Genomic DNA, 19,021 nt, shown 5'->3' with positions numbered 1-19,021 from the left:
CACAAATGAACAGAGAAGAATAATTTGTGATGTGCAAGAAAGAAAAACAACGTTCAGAGTTTAACAGTTCTGACATCCAGTGTCTAAAATCCACAGGTGTAAATGTTCACCTTTTGACTGAACTATGGTTTTACAGAGAGAAGACACACAAATAACRTATTCATTTTATTGTATGACAGTTGTTTTTGTTGAAAATGGCCTCTTTCRTGCAAAATTTTCTAAATCCTCTTTAATACCCCCATCTTGTGGACAAAGCAGATCCAACACAGGGACAAAGTCTGCATATGAAATTGTGTGTCAGTTCAGCTTCAAAAATATTTTTAAACTTTAAATAATAAGCATGATGTTGCAATAAATGTGTAAAAACCCATTTGATCGTCCATCTTGCAAATGAGTTCTAAAGTTTATTCTAACAAAGGAATGAATATTGTCTGTTTTCCATAAATAAGTTCTTTCCTTCTCTGGTTYCGTTTTAATCCTTCCAACTCCAACATCTGGCTGCTTTGGTTCAACTCCAAAAGGCAAATGCTGCTGGATCCTTGGAGGGAATGTGAGTAAGGGGGTGGTGGGGGGAGTTGGAAACAAGATATGTGAAGGAAAGGGAGTGGAAAAAAGAGTCTGAAAGCAACGAGATGAGAGAGAATGTGCAGACAAGCTTAGAAAACTAATGGCTAAAAAGCGTGACTTTGACGGCACGCTTGCAGGTAAAGAACAGGGCGAGCTACCAAGAAACACACRCGCATTTAGTGAGCAGCACAAACTGTGACCAGCAAGTGGGTCTGGAAAAAAGGTTTCGTGAGTTTCTCCTCAACATGGCACTTTTCCTGCTCTGCAAGACACCYACAGGTTAGTATCTTCATGCTCTCCGCTCCTCCTCTTCTGCTTCTGTCATGCCTTTTTTTYCCCCCATCGCCTCTCTCTTTAGTTTCCTATTTATTTATGTACGCATCATTACTGTCAATCTACTTTTCAGACATGAATGTTGAGAGGGACTTATGAAGTGTGAACACCAAACGACTGAAAAATGTAAACATCAGCTCTAGCATCACATAGATTTATTCGTTTGAATGTCTTTTCTTTATATGTTTTTGTCCTTCTCCTAATCAGGAAAGGCCCCTCTGYGTTGGGATAGAAACTGATACAGACATATTGTAAGACATTTCTGGAGAAGTGTATTCTGTAAAATTCAATTTCATTACCCAGAGTTAAAAGCAGAAATTGGGGGAAGTTTTTTGAAAAGTAGAGCACGTTTAAAGAGATTCAGGAAATGACGAGCATGTGTTTGTCCTTTCTAACAGGCACAGTCCGAATGACCAGGGTACAGCTGCTCCTGTGCTGTTTTCTCCTGTCTCTTATCATCTGTAAGTGTGCAACAGAACATGTTCTAACTATTTGTATTGGGACAATGCAGGCACATGCAAATATGAGCCAAAGTACTTTGCCATCAAACTGACTGAAGCTGAGTTGTGTTCTGAACAGAAGTTGTGATTCTCCACRTTTTTTGTCTTGTCTCAGTTGCCACAAATTGCTAGAAATTTCTCTTTATCCCATTTATATGAACTAAAAGGGGAAGTATTGGACATTTGTTTACATTCGTTTTTATTCTTTTGATCTTAGACTTCTTCAATGGACGTAAAGTTGCCATCAGTCTGAAGTCAGCTCCTCCCGTCAACCACCCTTTGAGACTGGAGGAGGACAGGATACTGGAGGACATGACAGTCATAAAGGCAGCAGAACCAGAAACTCCTAATGAGACGCCATGGGGAGCTCCTATAGTGTGGGGCGACAGCCAAAAGTCTGTGTTTCGGAAGAACAAAATCTCCGAACAAGGAGTCTCCATCGGTCTGCTGATCCTCGTGGTGGGAACCTACGCCCGCTTCGTTCAACCCTTTCTCTCCTCAGCAGAAATCCATTTTCTTCCKGATCAAATGGTCACTTATTTTGTTCTCACAGACAATCCTCGCACTCTGGATCCCTCGATTGAGCTGGGACCTTGGAGACAAATGAGAGTGCTCCTGGTGGCAGAACTGCCCRGTTGGGAGAGGTTGTCTTATCGTCGGATGGGGCTGTTTGCCGACACCATCCGGAATTCAATTGGTAGTGAGGTTGAGTACGTCTTCTGCGCTGATGTGGACCAAGAATTTGTGGGCCCAGTTGGSGAGGAGATCCTGGGAGGCCTAGTGGCTACATTGCACCCAGAAGTCTATGGGATGCCGCGAAACATGTTTCCTTATGAGGATCAGGAAGTTTCAGCCTCTTGCGTGGAGGAGGACGAAGGGGATTATTATTACACCTCAGAGTTTTACGGCGGGTCGCTTTCCCAAATGCGTAGACTCACCCATGACTGTTCTCTGCTAATTCTTCAGGACCAGGCAAACAGGGTAACAGCCAGAGGCCTTGAGGAAAGCTACTTGAACCGCTACCTGATAGACCACAGGCCAACCCGTGTGCTGTCACCAGAGTACAGCTGGTGGGATTCACCCCTGACTGCTCGTGTCCCTAAAAGAAGGCTTGTCTCCTTTGGGAGGCAATGTGAGGCCTTTGATATGGAGAAGAAAGAACAGCAGAAATGTTGAAGGACTGGTTTCCAGAAGTRCAGACAAAGACCCCAATTTACTAAAAAATGTGCAGCGTATTATTTTAGTTCCAGCTTTTGCACATCCTTTGCATCCTGCTCTGCCTCAGCATCGTATTCACAAAGTAAACARCACAACACACCTGTCAAGTTTTGCATTAGATTACAGTTATCCTTGACCCACAATCTAAACATAACAGAGTAGAGAAAAAATGATGGGGAAAGAGAGGGATGTTTTTAACAGTGACCTACAGGAAGCATTTCTTAAAACTATGACCAACCTTTTTTTTTTCTTTATCCGCCATCATTGTATCATTCTGTTCTTAACTAATAAAATGAAAGCTTGGGATTTATTTTTTATCCTGAACCAATGAGCACTAACACTCGGCCCAGATACCATAACTGGGCCAGTTGTGGCATGTCATAAAAACAGTGCAGTCACTGCCAGTCCTGGCCCCTCATCCGGTTGACAAATCACTTGTCATGCCAGCAGTCAGTCCGACACCAGATCTGGCCCACACCTGCCTGCTATGTGGGTTGGCTGACACATCATTTGAAGAGAGAGGATGAAACTTTACTTCACATACCTGGCAAAATATTTCATAATGTGTGTCATAAACTGCGCTGGTCTTTGAGATCTGAATACTCCTAGCTCTGGCTGCTGTTTACACAAACGTGGTATGAATTTCTTTTCAATTCTGCAGAAAACATCTTTCAAATGTGGACAAACTGCATCACTGCTAATAATAACTTAGCAGAAAAAGAAAGGAAATTTGTGTTTTGTGGATTATTTCTTTGTTGCAACAATGTTTCTTGGCAATCAATCTTATAATGGGCACCTGGGGGTACTCAAGCTCAAAACAAGAGTCATTAACAACATCAGAATAAGCTGTTTGACAAAAACAGAGAAGACTTTGTAAATTTTTCATTTGCGCAACCCACATACTCAAATGAATGTTCCTTACAAATGTGGCACCATTTAAAAGGGAAATTAACAGGCTTTTCAAAGGTATAAGATTTGATGCCAAGAAGCATTGTTACTACAGAAAAAATCATCTACCAAACACAAACATCCTTACTTTTTGTGTTAAGTATATACAGTATAGTGAGTCGACGGCACAGTTTGAAGAGCATGTCTCCCTTTGTGAATTGGATGGATCAAATCCCTCAGTTATTTTGTGCCACAAAGTATATGTCCCACACCTATGAAGGTCGGTGCTTTCCACTAATCACTTTGTTTAAGAGTTTTTTCAAGCGGTGTTATGACAAGTAAGCAAATAAAGACAAACCAAGACAAAACAAATGCTGCGCACATCTTAAGATTGGTGCACAAAATTTCCCTTTATTATCAGTTTTGTGAGCTAGAAAATGAAGTGTGCAATCACGCAAAGGCAAACAGCCCTGAATTAAAGATTAGTTTGAGTCAACAGTGCCCTTGCACGCTTGCTATCGCCTCCTCCTCARCAGACAAAAAGAAATGGACCTGTCTCTTTAAACAAAGCACTGTCCTCCCCATTAGAGCCTCAGAGATTCTGTTCCAGTGGCTTTGTGGTCAGCAGCGATAAGGCACGACTGTAAAGTGCACACTTTCCCCACAATGGTCAATCATTAACTGGGAGAGCTGCTGTTTCAAGGTCTTTAAAGACCAGGTGGGTGAGAATGGATCCAAGTTGCTTTTTTTTTTTTTTACGGGTTACACGTGTCTAAATGTTTGAGCTTCACCACCAATATGTGCAACAGTGGATATTTAATAAAAGCCTTTTTACACTGTAAAGGTAAAATAAAATTTAAAAAACTAATTCTGGTTAATCTGGTTGCTGTCTTTCCTCCCTCTCTCCCACAAAACACAAACACGCACCCACTTTCACACATTGCTCTCTCCTGCTTGGGTTTTATGGGAGGGTTAAACAGGAGCAGATGTGTTTCTCTCTCCCTCTCTCTCTCTCTCTCTCTCTCTCTCTCTCACTGCCAACAGAATCTGTCCTCAGGGCCAGACCGCCACGTGGAGCAAAGAAGGAGATGAACCTCAGATAATCCTGCAAGTCTCGAGACTCATTATTAGTACACACACAAAGTCATCCACTTAAACTATTTAAGCTTTAGTAGAAATGCTCTGCAGGCTGTTCAATTCTGTCATCATTTTGGTGAGAGGGCAAAGTAATACTTCCTGAAAATACAAGGCCAAAATATATCTCAGAAGCTCTCAGTTATTGTAATAGTTGTGAATTTACTGGTCATCCACTGCAGCACAAGTTAAAGCATTTCGATGTAAAATTCCCTAACTTTCAAATAAATTAAAGTCTCATTTTTAGCCTTATGTTTAGCGAACAGGAGCCAAATTAAAAGGCCAGTGGAGGGCTTATCCTGCCTGAAAATCGCAAACAGATCTGGCCTCCGGTAATCGAGATGAGAAAGGAAAAGGTTCGTTCAATCAATGATGACAACCACCGCGTCTAACTGGCAACGCTTCACACCAGCTCCTGCTTTGATGTTTGTTAGCAGGCCAAGGTTGCCACATCTGGCAAGTTGCAGGATTATGCAGTTCTGTGTTTTCATCTCATTTGTTTCCAAACAACAGCAGGCCACCATCCGCATCCCTCCTGCATTGACGCTAAATATATGACAATAATGCAAAAGAAACAAACAGAACATTTGCTGTATTTATTCATTATTTATTGCCTTTTTTCCATTTTGCTTTAATGAATAAGTGGGTTGGGTTTATTCAGCTGTAGTTTGCAGTTTCTGTCACGTTACATCGTATACACTAGACCGTACATCATAACCGTACATWTATACATCGTATACACGCACATCTGTGTCACAGCTGCATGAGGGGTGGGTGCTTTTAAGCTCTCGGTAACAAAAAATAAATAAAACAATATTTGTTAAACACAAAGTTTAATGCTGATGAACCAAAAGGTGACAACACCGTGAACATGTCTGCCCCGTTTAAAAAAGTATCGAATGTCAGATGTTTATCCTTGAGAAAATGAACATGGAAGAACATCTAGAAGCCCTTTTAAAATCCCTGTTTTCTTCCRTTYTCAGAGCAATTTGTTTATTTTTTAAGGCTGCAAAGTAACCCAGTGCAACCCARTCCTACTCCAGAAGACTTAACACTGTTGCACACATTCAAAGAGCATTTTCTGGTCTGTTTTCTAAAAGATTTGCTTGGTTTTTTTAGTAGCTTTTCATCGTAGCTGTTGTGTAACTCTATCTTTCTCTGCAAAATACCTCAAACCTTTGGAATTCAAGTTCGGCAGCATACCTGGCTGACATGAAACGCTGTTTTCTTTTTCTTCATCTTTTGAGACCTGGGAGTTTGAAAGTGTGCTCTGGATTCTTATCACATTGAAACATATTTTTAAACAGCTAAGCCTCTGGGGGAAAGCAGTAATTTCCCCAGTAAAACACTGTTGTTTATCCACGTGCTCCAACGGTAAATGTCACCTGGCTCTCGCGGCACTCTGTTCTGTCATACAACCTCAGTTTGGTGAAATACTTTAATTCTGACCAGATGATCGGCTACTGGCCAGTCCCACCAACCGTTTTATTGCAGTTTGTGAAAGCGCTGTTTTAATAACCTTCACACTTTTGTCAGTTTTACATGAGAGTTTTATTTAAATCAAATTATTTAATAATTCAAAAGCAGTGGCAGCAGCTGTTAGCTGTAGCACTTCCACCACTAGTGTCATATAACATAACATCTTTACTGAAAAGTTTAATAAATTTGGCAATAGAAGATTAGCACTACAGTCGGCATCTAGTTTGAAAAATAGTAAACAGTTTGTTCAAGTATATAATGTAAGATCTGAATTATGTAATATTAGTTGTGGAGTTCCTCAGGGTTCTGTACTCGGACCAAAACTGTGTATTTTATACGTGAATGATTTGGTCAATATGTCAAAGCTTTTAAAATGTATTTTGTTTGCTGATGACACAACACTTTTTATTCCGGTGAAAATATTAAACAGATGTTGAACGTGATACAGACAGAATTTAGGAAGGTTGAAACTATCATTGAATTTGGACAAAACAAATTATATGATATGTGGTGACAGAAAGACATCTATCAAAGTACCATTTCATATTGATGAAACTGAAATTTGTWGTCAGTGAAATTAATATTGGGTGTCGTCAGTGATAAAAAGCTGAAATCTCACATAAATTAATTAAGAATAAAAACAGCTAAATCAATTGCATACCTGTATAAAGTAAAAGAGTTATTAAATGATAGAGCTCTGTATGTATTGTATAACACAATGATTGTWCCGCATTTAATTACTGGTATTGAAGTTTGGGGAAAAGCATGTAAGACAATAACAAATGTTATAAAATATGTAATGCAAAACTGTGGGCAATCAAAAGGTTTACTCAGTAGTGTTTGCTCTAACTGCAATGAAAATTTAAAGGGGCAATATCATGTAAAATCAACTTTTTCGCGTTTTATATCATGTTATAATGTTATACTTTCGTAAAAAAAAAAACATGCCTAAAGCCTTGCTCTGACTCATTCATGTGTGTTTGAGAAATCCTGCAGCGTTTTTAGGCAGGCGTGCTGAGGAGCAAAACGACATGGGGACCAGAAACGCCCCCGGGACGTGTCTTTAAGCCAAGCTTCCTCATGGCGGAGCACACCTGCCCACCCCACATACCCCGCCCATAACTCCTGCAGGCTCTCGGTCGAGAAGGGGTTATCTGCGGAATCAAAGTGGGCGTGTCACAAGAGTGGGCGTGTCTAAACCATAAACACTGTGGGCTACAAGGCCCACATGATGGTATCCTTAGACCCTACTTCATCTTTTTACAGCCTGACCCTGACGCCAACACTAAGATTAACCAGGAGGAATGTGACCCAAGTAGGGTTCTCCAGAAAAAGTGTTGCCGTACAGTAACGCCCATTTTGTTCTTGTCCAATCAGGTGGTGCCGTACGGTGACGCCCCCTTTTTGCTTATCCAGTCAGGTGTGTCCCTTTAAAAAAGTCCATCAAATCAGGTGTGTCACTTTAGAATCGCCTTTCCTTGTGACACGCCCACTCGTCTGCAGAGACCCCTACTTGTCTCGGTCGGCAGTAACAGAGTAAAGTGAAAGTGAAAATTAAATTGTCTGCTACCTTTGAGGAAATGTATTTTCAGATGCCAAGTAAACTGCATCATAGCGAGCAACCCCAACCCCACCCCACAAGCGTGGACCCCACCCCACCCCCCAACTGAAAGGGACGGCACAGAAGCAGAAGGTGGTTTTTAAAGAGACGGAGACCAATTTCAAAGCATTTAGAAGTGGAAGTGATGAGAAGATAAGTTTATTTTCCATTTAAACATAAAAACAGCTTTTTAATAACAACTAAAGGTGACAGATACTTATATTGTATAGTATTTAAATGTAGTATGCCTGAGAAACACATAATATTGCCCCTTTAAAGGCTTGAGTTATTTTAAGAGGACCTCACAGTCTACTTGGATCTTGGCCTTGCTCTGTTTGTGAACGTATCAGCACGCCTGTTCAGTTTATCTATTAAGTCAAAAGTTTACTCAACTGTAGGTGGATTGATACATTCAGCAGCGTCAGGACACTGACATGCATGCTCTAATTCAGCACTTGCGTGTACATTTGCATAGCAATAAGGACGTTGTTCGGTTGTGACAAATTAATGATGCTACTGTGAATGCATAAAATTAAAGAGGTTTGATATTTGCAAGCGTAGCGTTCTTCCACACTGATATGTTGTTTTCCGAGAAGACAACTAACAGACCCTCATTTGACTAGCCATTAGCCTAGCCTGGATAAAGGTTTCTACCCATTTCTCCATCCTCCATGACAGATGTCACCTCTGAAAACTGCTAATAACAGAACTTCCCCTCAACTGTTCAGAACAGGGGTATCCAATCCTGGTCCTCGCTGTTATACAGGTTTATCTGTTACAACACACCTGATTTGAATGAATTGGTGATTAACAGGTTTCTGCAGAACTTGAAGAGTTAATTCGATCACTGACACCAGTGTTTTGGAGCAGGGAAACGAGTAAAACATGCAGGCCCTCGAGGACCAGGACTGGGCACACCCCATGGTCCAAGGCCTTACCGCTGAAACCCATTTAAAAAAAATCTGAGGTGTAGAGTAACAAAATGCTCTTTTTTTGTTACAGTACTTAACCAAGTTATGTCAACTGGTTCCACAAAGTAAATTGAGCAATTTACATRTTTTCTTTTAAAGGAAATGTATAGAGAATGTAAACCACTGGTCTTATGGATGATCTTGTTTGTTACTGCGATTGCTTAAAAAACTTTGAGGTTCGTGATTATGACTGAACCACCTTTTTTTATTTTTAGTTTGTTTGTTTGAGTCTTCTAAGTGAAGCATTACGCATGAAGGAACAATTCTATTGTGAAATGAAAAACAGCCCCTTCAGGTGTTAGCCCTTTGAAGCAGAGCAAACATCTCTATCGCTGTCTGTTAATGGTTGTAGGTTAAAACATGAACTCTTGATTAGCTCTAAAACTGCACCTCAATCAAATCAAGAATCCAATAAAAATTGTGTTTGAGAAATGCACTGCTTTTATAAAACGTTCTATATACAGTATTTCTACTGTATATATACATCATCATGAAAAGCATGGAGCGTAATGTTTGTCTTGAAACAAAGGGGAGGTGTATTGTCAAGATACTCAGCTCCTATCATGCRACACCTTCAGGGCCTCAATAAACAAAGAAGTATGAAAATCAATGAGTCACCTCCCACCCAAAGGTTTTACTTTACTGTTTGCACAGCAGGCAAGTTGTCAGACAAGCTTAATGCAGTCAACTAGGTTCTTAAACGTGCACCAGTTCGAAGAAAGAGAAGGTGCAATGCGTTTAATCCTGTGTTTCCCTATTCTGAAGGTGATTTGTGCTGAAAACAGCCGCTTCCCGGTTTAATTTGAGCCGTACAGTGGCCTGAACTGTCGGYGTAGATGAGTTTGAACCATATGAGTTGTGTGTGCGTGCAACTGTGTGACGAGTCAGGGGGATGGGTGGGGTGAAGAGCTACAGTAATCTGCTGGATTCACACAAGCCTTTCCCCACCCTGCCCAGGGCTACACCACTAATCACTACGTCAAGGGGACTGAGGCTGCTAGATAGTCCAGCTGACAGGAAGCATGCATGTGTCCATTGTTGTGATGACAGTTCAATACCTATGGCCATCTATCTATGTGACATAGATACGTTTAACATGTAGTTTAAATAAACTACAACAATTTATTTAAAATTAATGCCAGTGCTAACAAACATAATAATCATCTGGCACCAAAGGGCCAAGATGTCTGTGTTTGTTTTTCTGAATGTGTTTATGCCTAGAACATAATTGGAATTGAAAGAAACAATTAAGTAGATTCAAGATGGCTGCCACAGCCAACTGACTCAAGAAAACACTAAAGTGTTTATAACTCAGGCAGTTTTACAGATATTGAGCTAAAGTTTGGTGTGGTAGTAGCTGAGAGTCATTCAAAAGACATATGAAGAATGTAAATAGATTGTGCAAGATCTGTGATTAAATTTTTGCCACTATTTGAAATCTAATCTGTTAGCAAAATATCTTGTGAACCACTAGAGGGATTTAAATGACATTTTCAGGAAATAACGTGTCACTACAACAGAATAACGTCTAGTTAATTCTAGTTGGGATAGCCACCACAACCATCCATCATTGAAAAACACACAAAAAAAGCTGTTATTAAGTCAATTTGCAAATATGGCGCTAAAATTAGGTGTGGTAGTAGCTGAGGGTCATTTACAACACATATTTCAAATGCTACTGGCGTGAGATCTTTGCTTAAAACTATAGCATTAACTGTTTGAGTCAACACTGCTTGTCTGTTAGCAAAATATCTCAGGGAAGACTGGACAATCTAATGATCCTTTTAGGAAATGACAGATGGACATAGTCAACCTGGTTCAAAATGGCATTATCCAACACAAAGATGACTACAGGTCAATCAGTTTTACAGGCACTGAGCTAAAATTGGATGTAGTAGTAACATAAAGTYGTTCATAACTCGCACTCTGAACGTAACATCAGATTATGAATAACGTCAGTGTTAAGGCTTGACTAAAAGGGTTGCATTTCTGTCATTTCTCAAGATAGGTTGATCTTAATCCAAAACTGTGGCACGAAAGGAAGTGGGTGACACGCATTCCTTCATAAAAGGTCTTTATTTTGTCAAACGGATAAATAAGAAAAGTTGTTTTAAAAGAGTTGCTGTCATTACAATGCATCCCYTGTCTGAAAGTGGATTTTCACTGCAGTACAAAAGCTACCTCTGACTTTTTTCAGTAGGCTACAATTAGTTTTACCATGTCAGCAAAACTCTGCACTGGGGTTGTGTGTATGTGTGTGTCTGTGTGTGTGTGTGTGTGTGTTGTTGGAGAAAAAGCTTATGTGCTAAAAGAGAAAAGGGAACTACTAGCTAGAAGTGTTTTCTTGCAATAATAGCAGTTTAAAATTGAAACAAAAAAAAAATTGACTGAAGTCAAACACACAACAGAACACAACACATTCCAAATAAAAGTAGTATGCAGCAACTAACACACATTAACTTATTGATTCACAGTGCAAAACAACATATGCAACCTTTTAACTTGACGTGGAAAGGTGGGGGAAATGTTTTAAAGAAAGGAGCAAGTTAGGACCAATCCAACTGTCAGCCCCTGTGGGCAGCAGAGATCCCTCCCAGGAGCGGAGTGAGCGCAGGGAGCCCCGGCTGCTAAAGCCTACCGCCTCAGAGGGACGATGGTGGAGGGCTGGTAAAGATGGCGGCTCTCTCCGAGGATGGGAGGTACGGATTAAATTGTGGCGATCAAGGCGCCGAAAGAGTCACCGTGTTGCACGTCAAATTGACCGAGACGGCGCTGAGAGCTGTAGAAAATTACCAAAATAGCACGGTGAGTGAAAAATCGACTTTATTCGTTTTATATTTTTAGTAGCTAGCAGCTGGGAGTCTCGAGCTGACACCGCTTGACTCAGCTAGGAAGCCCAAAMTGCCACGCACAGCTAAAGCTACAGCTAAAGCCTTTGACAGCTCGACTTTTTTCTTTCTTAAAAAAAAAAAACTACATTAGTTGGTTTCACTCGGTTAAACAACTGAGTTAGATACGTGAGGGTTTGGTCTCATGTTCCGAGCGGGTTCTACGAGCTGACACGCGTTTAATAACTTAAAAAACTTAGTTAAGTTACAGACGCACCGACTGACTAGCATTAGCTTCATCTTTTCCTCCCTGTTCTTCTTGTCAGGCTAACTAAAGCTACTTAACCAAAAAAAGAAAAAAAATAGTTTTACATTGTAAAGACTCGTGGTATGGCAGCAGTCACGACTTATTTAAATGTTTAAAGCTTTGTACACCAAATTGAACTTAATTTCGATTATGTTTTATGAATTCAGAACAGGGTGGAAATATATTTATTAAAAAGTTAATTTGAAGTCAAGTGGCGTCTGAAGCATGCTGCCGGTGACTGGTCATGTTACCATATGGCTGAAGAGAAAACCTAACACCGCAACCTGGCAGGGATACGGAGCTCCTACCAGACTCAGACCTTTTATAGCTCTTTAACCCGGTTATTTAAAACAAGTTTCTATCAAACTGACTCCCACATTAGCCATAGGGTTATGCACAAGCAGTGTTTGTTTTATCTTACATGTATGTTCCAAGCCAACAGTGAGAGGATATGCTCAGTCAGGGGTTTTACTAAAATACAAACAAATAATAATAATAATAATAATAAATGGCTTCAGCTTGTTATTTTGTGCCAAATATGGCATCAGTACACAACAAGCTGATTTCCAAGCAGAATAGTTTTTTTTATAGGATCAAGCTAAACCTGGTGAACCTTTGTGTTTTTTTCCCAAGACTGCACTTTTTTCTGCCAGAATCAGACTGGCGTTTGGGTATACCTAATCTGTTTGTGTAAAACAAAAATAAATATAACTTGCTAGTCCTGAACTGTTTAGGTGATGTAATCACGTTAAGGTTAACGCAGGTAAACTAATCTAGAAAAAACATGCGCAGTCTTGAGTTGCAGTCGCTTGCAGCCAGGTTACCTGACCTTAAATCCTTCAAGCTGTCAACTATACAGTTACATAAGCTGGAGACTCTGCCCAGGTGTCTGTTCGGGACCAATGGCACTGCAGAACAAGTCTTAAGTGGTCAGTCGTTGCTTTTTTAACAACACTTCCGGTGTGTTTTGATTTAATGACATTTTAAATAGATTTCTAAATTCAAAGCTTTGGCAAACCAAATCCCAAAAGGTTAAAGGTGGGGTGATAATGGTTTTGCCTGTGTGCGTGTGGTTGTCTGTCATGTTCAGTCAGCCAAATTCAAAATGGCCAGCTGAGCTCACAGAACACAAACATGGCTATACATCCATCATTCTTACAGGTAACAAGCTCAGATTTGGCGTAGCCTAGCCTAATCTCCAACACATACCCTGAGCGATAACTGACTGTAAAATATCTCATGAACTAAGTATTTAATGAAACTTATCAGAAAATAATGCCTGGATGGACATCTACAGRTCAACCTTTGGACTCAGTCCAGTTCAAGATGGCCACCATTAGTTGACACGAAAATGTCTAGAAATCTTTACATTTTGCAAACATTGAGCTCAAATTTGGTGTGGTAGTAGCTGGGAGCCATCTTCAATATATAATGTGAGCACCACACATTGCATGACACATTAGCTTAAAATCGTGGCATGAAACGTCGACTTTAACCCTGTTAGCAGAATATCTCATGAACCACCAGCTAAGCAACTTCAGCTACCGCAAAAATGACTATAACTCTGTCAGGTTTTTTTTGCGTACAGTATATTGTAATTTCTTAGCATACTATTTTAGTTTAAACTGTGGCATGAAAGATTGCAGGCTGTGTGCATTCCTTCAAGGGGTGCTAGGTGCTTTATTTAAAATATGGGTGATTATTAAAATAAAACGTTGGGTGATTATTAAAATAAAACTTTATTTCCCTAATTTCTTTTGTTCATAAAGTTACCATTACCTGTGGATGCTGAGTGGACGTTTGTAATTATTTTACAGACCGAATAAAGAAAACAAAGCATGACATTAAATGAACCTTTAACAGAGTTCAACTAGGTTTTGTCTCCTTGTGTACTCAACAGTTAAAAAGAAAAAGAAAATTGACACCTGCATGATGGATCACCAGTCTTCCACCTGCTGTTGAACCGGCAATCATTAGAGATTTCTGCTCAGCTTCACATATTTACTAAGTTTGACAGCTGGTCGTCCGCCTTTTCACTAAGCTGGAAAGAAAAAATTCCTTTTGTACCGACCCGTGCTACAGCCTTATTGGACGGGTTAGCCCGTTCACTGCGCTGGACAGCAGGCAGCCTGCCATCTCTTGCTGACTGAGCAGCCAAAAGTGCCTGCTTTTTGTTTCTCTCCCCCTCAGTAATGTGCGCTGCAGCTGAACCAGCCGTCGGAACTATGGAAGCTGGCTATCTTTGTCGTTCTGTGGTGATGTGAAATGTGATCAGAACTCTGTGAGAGAGTGGGGGAGGGAGTGTGCGTGGTCTGGAGTCGCTCGAGCCTCCACAGCCCGGGACACGTTTCCCTTCAATCCCACAACAAAATTTTATCTTGCAACCCATTCTTTTGGAAGCGTGTTTCAGTGTTGGGAGCTGAGGAGAAGCTGCTGTTGATAAAGTRAACGTTTCACTCCCAACCAGTTAAACTCAGAGCTTTGAGCCAGCTTTTTTCTTGTGTTTAAACTGGGTGAGAAAACTGTGAGTTTAGTGTTTTCTTGTCCTAACTTAGGATATGCCGCTCACACAGCAGCCACTGCAAATTTGTGGCTTTCAGCTTTATTGCAAGGAGACGCTGACACACCTACACACACAAAAAAAAATGCTTCATAAATACACGGTTTAGTGTTTTATGTGTTGAGATGGATTTTCACTGTTCAAAAAAAAAAACTGTTCAGTCTATATGAATAAAAATAAATCTAATGCCACCTAAATTTGTTTTAATTTTTATTTTATAATTTTCAGAATGTACCTTATTCACGGCCTACAATACAATTCAAGGGACTCCAAGGGGTAAGTAATTTTTACTACAAAATTTATGTGAGCTAAGTGGTTTTGTTATCTTTTTCAATRTTTCCTTGCTTCATGACACCTAATTCTAATAAAACGGTTCATTATTGGGCTACTTGTTTTATTTGAGTCTAGTCTGCACTGTGAAAAGTAGTGCGTGCAAGACTGAGAGGCTGCATCTCCAATAAAAATGTCTTAAAAGACACTAAAACCACTGATTAAATTTTGTTGATATGAACTTTAAAGGCTCCTCAGTTTACACTTAATGATATCACCATTATTTGCTCAATATGCCACACTTTGATTTTTATTTTCTTCCAAAGTTTAAGTCAGTGTGTTTTAATTGTTAAAAACACACATTAGGTGATTTGTTAAGTGCATGTAGTTTTTAGTTATTTTCTGTCTTATTCTTTTGCAGCACATTAAAATTCCCAAGACAGACTCCACCCCAGACGCCTTCCACAATTTTGATTTCTACCTGTCTAACGTGGGCAAGGACAACCCTCAGGGAAGCTTTGAGTGCATCCATCAGTATGTGTCGAGGTAATCACGGTTCAGCTGAATCAACCGTTGCCGTCTTACTGCACGTCGCTGGAAGATAATCCCTCTCTGCCTCGTGTTCCTCTCTCGTGGTCCATCTTTGTCTGCAGCTCAGGGGCCTCACACCTGGCATTGTTGGCGACCGTACAGGACAAGGTCACTGTGTGCGCCACCAATGACTCCTACCAGGTGACCCGGGAACGTATGACCCAGGCTGTGGAGGATACACGTGAACGCGGGACCAAAGTCATCAAACCTGGGGGCCAGTACAGAGGTGAGGCCCTAACTAAAGTCTTGCATATCTGTGACTGATATTTGTTTTCCCACATGCCTCCAAGGCTTTAACATTCAACAACTTTCCCCGCATTTTATTCAGTCTTTATTATCACCACCTGAGCTTTATGGCTTTATCAAGCCTGAGTGCAAAAGCTGGCAAATAAATCCATTTCATTATTTACTAAAGGGTTGCCAAGTGCTCCCAAAAAGGACAGTGTCACAGTACAAGCACTAAATTCTGCTTGTGTTTAATTTTTTTCCCATAAATTAAGACTTTGTTTAATTTGTTTAATTTCACAGGAAATAATCTAAATACCTGTCTTATTCATCCATCCATTTTGAGGAGCTGGTGTCCATCTCCAGCAGTCAGTAGCTGCATTTCCATTCCAAATGTGTGGAAAACTGTCGATATTGTGTTAATGTCGAAAAAACAGTTTCGCAACTGCGGTGTTTTCAGTAAGAAATGCTATTAAAGTCACACATGAATGTTTGTTCTCATGATAAGTCATTACAAACATGGCGGCAATGGATGTAAACACATAGCATGTTGCTACCACGACACTAGCGCTCATCATCAGAGGAGACGTCGGCGTCTTTTATCGAGGCTTTCCAGCAACAAGCCCCTACTTGGGAGCGGCTACGTATGCTGCGTTTTCGGGAAATTGTAGTCGGTGAGTTTACTACTTTATACTACTTCTGTGATTTTACTACTATTTCTACTTCCTGTTACCTTCTTCTTCGTCATCGTCTTTTTCGCCAGTAGAAACAACCGGTTGTTGATCACGTGACTCCCGTGATGCAAAAAAAGTGTTTCCATTGCAGTTTTGCGAAAAACACCAATTTTGATACGGCTGAAATACCACCTCTTCCTAGCGCAAAAACATTTTGTCGAAAAAAATTTTTTTTTCGAAATTGACGTGTTTTCATTGAGCAAATTTATTTTCAAAATTCTAATTTTCATGGTCAATGGAAATGCAGCTACTGAGACGCATAAAGACAAACGAGACGACCATTCACGTTCTCACTCACATCCAGGGACAATTTAGTTACCAATGAAACGAACATGTATGTTTAGAGAAAACCCACACATGCACAGGAAGAACATGCACGGCCTTTCTCTCCTTTGCATCTCGTGTCTTCTTTGGAAGCGAGTGTTTGTAGTGTTACTGCAAAATTATGATTTTAAAATACAGAAATTTTAAATGAAAACATCTACATTGTGGGAAACTGTTAATATAAAATGTCACATTTTTATTTCAATCAAACGAGGAAGTACTATTTCACGAGTCCTTATGTTTTTTCGCTCAAAARGCTTCCCAAAACTTTCTGGAAAGTCCATTTTAAACATTTTCACAGTTATGGTATTTTACTTATATTTTTTAGGAGGTTGACAAAAAGCGGGACACAATATAAAAAAAAGAAAAAGTGTCCTTCACATCCGTCTATTGGTATTTGGTCATGTTGTTTTTTCTCACCTTTACTGTATTTCAGAGCAAATATTGATACATGTAGAATTAAAACAAACAAAGGGGAATGTTTAAAAATAGTCAAACCGCTGCTTGTATTAAAGTGTATCTTACCTCCCTGGGAAAAGATAACTCCGCCCCAAGGCGAAATTTGAAAAATGCATCAAAGTGGGTAGGGGAGGGGGTGTGGGTAGGGGAGGTGGGGGTTAGAGAGCGGAGGTGTGGCCAGGACGAGAGAACGTGACAGCCTCGGCTGAGCTGTCCGCCTCACAGGACAGAGGAGGTGGAGCGCTCCGCGACAGCCTGACATAAAAAAATAAAAGCATACAGCTGCAGCTGCTCTCAAGATCACTAGTTTAAATCAGGAATAAAAGTGTTGGGTCTTGTTTGACTGAAGTTTGGTCTGTTAGGGCTGCAGCTGCCCCGCTGTGTTTCTACTTTTTTTTCCCTCCTCCCTTCCCGCTGTGCAGGAGGACTGCTGGTGTGTGTGTGTGTGTGTGTGTGAGCTCTCCCCACCCAGGTCAACAGACGTTCATGCTAAGCTTGCTAACTGTTCCACCCTCTGACTGCTGCAGGGGCGTGTCTTGGAGAGAGGTTTTTATACCAGAACACAGCCGCTGTGACGAAACCGTGGAGAAGACACGTCACAGCGGAGAGCCGTTAACCAGTATGCAAATTAGCCTGCAGAACCACTGCTCTACCCAYATGAGCAGCAAAAASAYRTTTTTAGACCAAATATTACAGRTTTGDACAAATAYRCACAAAAACATCAAAATTAGCACAGAAACAGTACTATATAACATTTTAGACACATTCTAGACAGTTTATCAGCTAAAAAAATTAATTTTGGGGTAAGTTACTCTTTAAAGAGCTCGTTGAGTATCGTATCATGGAATATTTTAGCTCACAACTGTTTTTGTTTCTGTGCTCGATGTCGAGCAGGGAGGACACTCGTGTTAGTCATATTACTACAGAACCGTGTCAGAACAATTCGTCATGTTCTGCTCCTTCCTGGGAAGACCCAATGTTTCCAAATTTTGACTTTTAATTGCATTTTGTTCCACAAGGATGCAGATTTTGTCAGTTACCCCATGATGTTGCATAATTTTATGGGTTATAAATGTGAATTACTGGTTAAAACCACATTTCTTGTAAGGGTTAGACTCAGATAAATCATTTGAATTTTACTTTTAGCTTATTTTCAAACTCTAATTAAAAAAAGGCTGTAGCTGAATGAATTTTCTTTTATTACGGTAGTTGGAGCAGAAACAAACCCAGAAGGTGCTCAAGGTGTGGTGGAATGATTGATTGATTTGTGTCTTAATGCAAACCCTCAAGAGAATTTCAGTAACTTGTCAAAGGCATGTAATGTCCCCTTTTAATGTAGATGTGGGGAAATATTTGCATAAACCGGCTCAGACAGAAACTGGGAAACGAGAGAAGCTGCAGAGAAGAGTGTCAGGAACCTGTAGCAGCTGGTTAAGAGTTGGTGTTTTAATTACGAGCAACGAGATTCTGGTTTGAAGCCTTTAATGTTCCTAATGTGTAATCTGTATCTAATGAACAAGATTTAAGCAGAAACATTTTCCACGCTGCACTTCGTTAGATAACAGATCCACTGATAGATTGTGTTAAATTCTAGTCTGATTTGTTAAGGAAGGAGGAAGAGGAGTTTTTTTTCCCTCTTGCTTCCCCTAATCTTTTAAAGAGCTTAAGAATTTCAGAACACCTTAGAAAGTATACGGAAATGTTCCCAGGTAAAACATGTGACCCAGAAAACAGGTTCTATCTGCACTGCAGCACGTTTCTGTTCTAATGTCTTTAAAGGTAACAAGAGAACATCAGTTTAATGTGGTTCAAATGTTTATTTTTATCATCATTACATTATTACTATGATATTTTTTACTTTTTATGACAGCCTTTTTTCAAAAATTAAAAAATCATTCTGAAACTGTATTTCAGGTGCATATTTCCAGTGTTTTTCAAATATTACTTTTTTCCTTCTGTCTTTTTAAATTGTGTATGTATTGTCTTTGTTTTCACCACATTTGCTTTATTAAAAATAAAGCCTAAAATTCCTC

General features: G+C 40.0%; 2 protein-coding genes across 4 annotated transcripts in view; both read left to right on the top strand.

Moving 5' to 3' along the window:
• Positions 1-612: 612 nt before the first annotated feature.
• Positions 613-2,928, top strand: LOC106523577 (histo-blood group ABO system transferase). 3 transcript variants are annotated; one of them, XM_014017054.1, is made up of 3 exons: positions 613-846; positions 1,299-1,361; positions 1,618-2,928. In XM_014017054.1, the coding sequence occupies exons 1-3, from the start codon at positions 813-815 to the stop codon at positions 2,574-2,576; spliced, it is 1,056 nt and encodes a 351-aa protein (XP_013872508.1). In that variant the 5' UTR covers positions 613-812; the 3' UTR covers positions 2,577-2,928. The 3 variants fall into 3 exon arrangements, with proteins under 3 accessions (XP_013872508.1, XP_013872510.1, XP_013872509.1); XM_014017055.1 differs by lacking the exon at positions 613-846 and adding an exon at positions 1,066-1,151; XM_014017056.1 differs by lacking the exon at positions 1,299-1,361.
• Positions 2,929-11,275: 8,347 nt separating this feature from the next.
• ell2 (elongation factor for RNA polymerase II 2) overlaps positions 11,276-19,021 on the top strand; it is a gene marked incomplete in the record, with an annotated part of 18,000 nt that continues 10,254 nt past the window's right edge. The window contains 4 exon segments of the mRNA XM_014017053.1: positions 11,276-11,495; positions 14,614-14,661; positions 15,077-15,201; positions 15,309-15,472. Of these exon segments, the coding sequence (XP_013872507.1) occupies positions 11,364-11,495; positions 14,614-14,661; positions 15,077-15,201; positions 15,309-15,472 (469 nt within the window).

Source organism: Austrofundulus limnaeus, unplaced genomic scaffold (genome assembly GCF_001266775.1).
Source record: "Austrofundulus limnaeus strain Quisiro unplaced genomic scaffold, Austrofundulus_limnaeus-1.0 Scaffold160, whole genome shotgun sequence".
Lineage (NCBI taxonomy): Eukaryota > Metazoa > Chordata > Actinopteri > Cyprinodontiformes > Rivulidae > Austrofundulus > Austrofundulus limnaeus.
This window is presented reverse-complemented; position numbering and strand designations above follow the sequence as displayed.